The sequence below is a fragment of the Chrysochloris asiatica genome, unplaced genomic scaffold (assembly GCF_000296735.1).
Source record: "Chrysochloris asiatica unplaced genomic scaffold, ChrAsi1.0 scaffold00021, whole genome shotgun sequence".
NCBI lineage: Eukaryota > Metazoa > Chordata > Mammalia > Afrosoricida > Chrysochloridae > Chrysochloris > Chrysochloris asiatica.
Window position 1 is genome coordinate 2,189,389 of NW_006408539.1, and position 5,541 is coordinate 2,194,929.

At 42.3% G+C, this 5,541-nt stretch overlaps 1 protein-coding gene across 2 annotated transcripts in view; it reads right to left on the reverse strand.

The window, feature by feature from the left end:
- MRO (maestro) overlaps positions 1 to 5,541 on the reverse strand; it is a 21,366-nt gene that overhangs the window by 3,764 nt on the left and 12,061 nt on the right. Inside the window, exons 3-4 of one of the 2 annotated variants that reach the window (XM_006837495.1) lie at positions 3,362 to 3,544; positions 238 to 393 (exon numbers count right to left, since the gene is read on the reverse strand). In XM_006837495.1, coding sequence (XP_006837558.1) covers positions 238 to 393; positions 3,362 to 3,544 — 339 coding nt within the window. The remainder of the gene's footprint in view (positions 1 to 237; positions 394 to 3,361; positions 3,545 to 5,541) is intronic. The other variant, XM_006837496.1, reaches the window with a different exon arrangement.

The window sequence follows — 5,541 nt, forward strand, 5'->3', positions numbered from 1 at the left end:
AAATCCAGCCTAAGGCAGGTAGGAACAATCAGAAAACAACACGCTTGGTCAGAGAGAGATTATACATTGAGGAGGTGTTTTGTGCAGGAGTTACACAAATATGCAGCTCTAGAAGTAGCCTGGCAGGAACCTGAAGGGTTTATTGTCCCCACTCAGCCTGGCCATAACACAGGCTACTTTGGGATGGCACAGAGATTCCATGTGGCTGGTTGGTGAGCCACAGTCAAAGAGTCTTACCTTGGCAACTTGAGGATTTCTATCCCATAAATGGACCCGGAGGGAATCTCGGGTCTGCTTAACTTGAGCGGTGAAAAATTTCTTCCATTTCTTCCCAGCAAAGGCAGCCAATTGCCCAAACAAGACAAAGGCTGAATATCTCAGGTTGTCATCCTCCTGTGGGTCCCCCAGCAACAAAAAACAACAAACCCTAGGTCATACCAAAGACAACTGCACCAGAGAACATCACACCTGCCTATTCTTTCAGGTACATTACCAGGTGAGCCATCAGACCCTCAGGAACCCTAAGCTGTGGGGAGGGGTCTGGCCACAGAGGAGAGGTGCCAAGTCTTCATGGACCTGTTCCCCAGCAGACAAAGAGATGCCCCCATTTTTGTTCACTATTGAATGTTTTGCAGACTACACATTTAAAAAGTTCAAAACTTAATCTAATCAAGAGTCAGAAGAAAAAGTAAATCTCCTTCCCACTCCTTCTATAAAAGTTTTTCTCCCCACCAGCAAACAGAGTAATAAGTTTTATGTGTATCCCTCCAGAAAATTTAAAAAGAAAAAAATATACACACACATTCCATATTTCTGTTCCACAATTTTACATAAATGGAAGCCTACCACACTATACAGTTAAGCATTTTGAGTTTTCCATCAAACAATCTATCTTGGAGCTCTCTCCATGTCAGTACATAGAGTTTTTGTTGTTTTCTTTTCTTTCTGAATCAGAATTCATTCAGCCAGCCCCCTGTTGTTACTCCCGCATTTCACCAGGTCACCTTGCTTTAACTGCGATCTGCATAACTCCTGTCTGTAGCATAAATAACCATTCTACTGTTACCCCCAACAGCCTCCCAGTTTCTCCCTTTTTTCATCTGCTTTGTGGGTTTGTCCCTGAGCACATGTCAGCTCAACTCAGTCCCTTTTCCCTCTCCAAGGTGAGCTGTCTGGTCCAAATCTCTTCCTGTCCAGGTGAGAAGCCCCAGGTCCAAGAGTCACACTACCAGGGAGCCAGGAGAGGAGCCCAGTTTCCTGGCTCTTGGTTTGGAGATTTTTAAATCCATGTTTCCTGGTCCTGAAACCTGAGCCAAGGTGAAAATTCTACTACTGCCTCCCTTTGTTAGCTACTGCCTACTGAATTCCCACAGTTTTAAGGAGGCTGCCCATTCTTTGTCTGTGTTTGTTGTTGTTATTAAATGCAATCGAGTTGGTTCCAACTCATAGTGACCCTGTCTAGGGTTTCTAAGACTGTAAATTTCTTCAGGAGCAGAGAGCCTCATCTTTCTCCCTGGAGGGGCTGGTGGGCTCAAACCACCAAGCTTGTGGTTCACAATCCAGTGCTTACCCTTGACTGTGTAGTTCTTTGTTTTGGGTGCTAATTACACCATAAGTGAAGTGTGAAAGTACTTTTGGCTAATTCAAATACCTTAAACTATCCTTTCAATTGATCAATAACAACACATTTAAGCACAACAAAAGGCTGTGATCAATTTTACACTTACAAAATTTACTGATTTTATATTTTAGTTTCTCATCTTAAGGTGTTTATATATATATATAAACGTTGGGTGGCTAACCACAGGTTGGTTGTTCAAACCCACCAGCAGCCCAGTGGGAGGTGGATGAGGCTGTCTGGTCCTATAAAGATGTCGTCTCAGAAACCCTACAAGACAATTCCACTCTGTGCTATAGGGTCACTGTGAGTCAGCAGTTACTGGATGGCCTTGGATTTGATGGACAGATATTACATACATGTTTATACAAGGGAGCTTCAAAAAGTTCGTGACAAAACAGAATTAAAAGATATTTTTGAAGCCCCCTTGTTTGTATGTATGTATATATATGTATATATTACACATACTCATATATACTTGTACATATACTATAAATATACTTATAAAAAATACATATACTTATAAATATATATAGCTGTGGCATGCTAACTTCTTAGTTTCTAAATAGGGTATTTCAGACTCTTCACAGTTTCAGATGAAACATTAATACAATGTAGTCCAAGCAACATGAATGCTGTCTCCAGTCTAGTTCCTTTCAGGAGTTCTGGTGTGGCACTGTAAGATAAGAACTGGACTGCAAGGTTGGTTTGAACCACAAAATTGGTAGTTCAAACTTACTAGCCACTCGTCGAAAATCCTATACAGGGTTGCTATGAGTCAGAACCAACTCCATCACACTTAACAACAACAACCACCTCTCTTTCAAGGCCATCGAGAAGCACAATTCCTCCTTCACCTGAGCCCCTTTGGCACATTAGCTGTGGCCTACTTAGCCTGAGTAACCCTGGTGGTGTAGGGGTCAAGCACTCAGCTGCTAGCCAAAGGTCAGCAAGAGAAAGACGTGCTGTCTGCGTCCCCATGGGGCCCTTCTGCTCTATCCTGTTGGGGCCTGTGAGTGGGAATTGACTCAATGGCAATGAACACTTAGCCTGTCCTGTCATCAGGTGACTAAGAGTGTTGGCCGTACAGTAAGAGGACCTGCTTCCATAGCCACTTGTTGGCCCTGTGACCTTGGGCAAGTTACCTAAACCATCTGTACCTTGGTCCTCATCTAGAAAGTGAGAATAACAATAAAGCCTACATCACAGGGCGCCACCATGGGTGATATGGAAGTGTGGAGGCTCTGTAAAATAAGCAATGGACTGTGAACTACAAGATCTGCAGTTCAAGCCCACCAGCCACTCAATGGGAGAAAGATGAGGCTTTCTGCTCCTGCAAAGATTTATAGCCTCAGAAACCCTATACAGGGCCACTGTGCATCTGATCCGATTTGAAGGCACTTAACAACAACAACAATACCTAGTATACAGTAAGAGCTCACTGAATGCATGTACTACTGTTACATTGAATAGAGAGCACTGAATTGATATGAGTTTCAAAATCACCATCAATGTACACCTGCTTACTTCTCTCCTCAAAGGAGAACGTCATGAGGGGCAATGATGAGATCCTATACATCTTTATATAGCCTCCTCGACCCCCAGCACAGTAGTACCCTCTCAGTAAAGGTCTTCAATAAATAAATGACCTCATTTCATGTGTGACACACCACCCGGGGCTCAGATTTCTTACCCCACTTTGATATCAATGACCCAGAGTTTTTCCGGGTTATTCCTACTTACATCATCTAATAGAGTCCTGGTCTGAAGAGTGATGTCAATGAAGAAGGAGCCCAAACCTTTCCCCTGGATCTTGCCCAGAAAGATGCTCAGTATCTTCATACTTTCATGGATGACGTCAGAACTCACAGGATCATACAGCCCATGCACCAGCAGGCCTAAGACCATTTTCTTATACTTTTTCACCTGTTACCAAGGTTTGAAATGCATTAGTAGCACAGCAATTGTAACTCTGGGGTTGAAAAGCAATCACTTAAGACATGGATGAAGAAACTACAGCTTTCCTTAGGATCTGCCATGACAATTCTCATTAAAATGCAAATGCTTCCATTCATCTATAAAGTCTTGTCTTGCCAAAACCCAATTTGAGCTTCTGGGAGAGAAGAAACAGAGCAATCTGGAGGGTGGTCTGTGGGTGGGGAGTCTGGGCAGGAGCCCTTCAAGCCCGCATGATCTGGGACCTGAGAAGTACTGGCTACCTTAATAGTGAGGAGAGATGGAATGGTCATTGAAGTTGGCAAGACACTTTAGGGATTAGAAAACCATCTTTCACTACATAGCATAAATCTTTAGAAAATAGCTTCAATTCACCAAGAAGGACAATGGTCAGGTGCATGTTAATCATGCCTACAGTTCTGCTTTCCATGGTGGGTGGGTGATGATGAGGTATCGCAACGCTAAGATGACCTCCAATAAGTCAGACTCTTGTGTAGTCTCCTCCTCTTGTGGGTGGACGGGAACTGTGACTTGCTTCTAGTTTACAGAACATGACCAACATGATGGTGGGATATGGCTTCTGTGATTAACTTCTATCCTGGTATCTGTGAAGAAGTGCCTGCCTTAACCCGTAAATCTATCATTAAATGATCTTTTGATTAGTGTTTAGTCTATTAGATGGGGAAAGAAGTGCCTTTCCAATAGATGGGACTGAAAATTGAATTTCTACTGAAAAAAAAAATGAAACAAAATTCATGTTTCACACCATACCCGCACACAAACATTTCAAAATGGATTAAGGATCTAAAAGTACAAACTACAATCATAAAATTCTTAGAAGAACAAGTAGAGGCAACACTGTCAGGCCTAACTTTCAACAATGGATTATCTAATATAATAACAAAACACAAACAACTAAAGGCAAAATAAATAAAGGGAACCTCCTAAAAACTAAAAACTTTACAAAAGAATGTAAAAACAAAAAAACAAGCAACCAACTAGGATAATATCTTTAGAAGCCAAATATCTGACAAGAACCTAATAAAACATATATATATAACTTGGACAACTTAACAACAAAAACACAAATAATGCAAACACAAAATGGGCAAAGGAGTTGAATTGACATTTCACCAAAGAAGACATTCAAATGGCCACCAAACACATGAAAAGATGCTTAGCATCATTAACTATCAAAAAGATACAAATCAAAACCGCAGTGAGAGACCATTTCACTCCCTTAGGATGGTTGACAACAAAATAGAAAATAACAAATGCTGGCAAGATTGTGGAGAAACTGGAATGCAAAATGGTACAGCCATTGTGAAAAGCAGTGTGATGATTCCTTAAAAAAAAAAAACATACATAGAAACTACCATGTGCCCCAACCATTCCACTCTGTAAACATGGCATGGCGGAGGTGTCTGATCTCCTCTAATTTCACGAAGGGGAGAGAGCATCACTATATGCATCAGTTCAAGGCTGATTGCTCTATAGTGGAGGTCAGACATACCTCCTTTCTCCAACCTTTTGATCATTCTGACATCAAGCCTCTCTCCCACGGCACGGCACTCTCTCCTCTGCTGCCTTTGATGCTTCAGTGCAATGGCCACAAGGGGCTCACAGACAATATTCATGATTATGGGGTTTATTAAAGAAGTAACAGGTTACAATTCAGATTCAAGAAAGATTCATGATACAGCCTCTTTTCAGCCATACCTGAAGGCAGGTGTCTCCCTGGCGCTTGACTTCTTGGCTGCTCAGGCCTCTTGGGCCTGCCCAGTCTCTACTTTGCTTGGGTAAGTGTTAACAAAGCTTTTCAGCTCTGCCAGTAAGTGCAGAGAAGGAGCTCTGGTAGCGTAGTGGTTACGAATCGGGCTGCGAACCTTAAGGTCAGCGGTTCGAAACTGCCAGTCACTCCGCGGGAGAAAGATGAGGCTTTCTACTCCCGTAAAGATTTACACCCT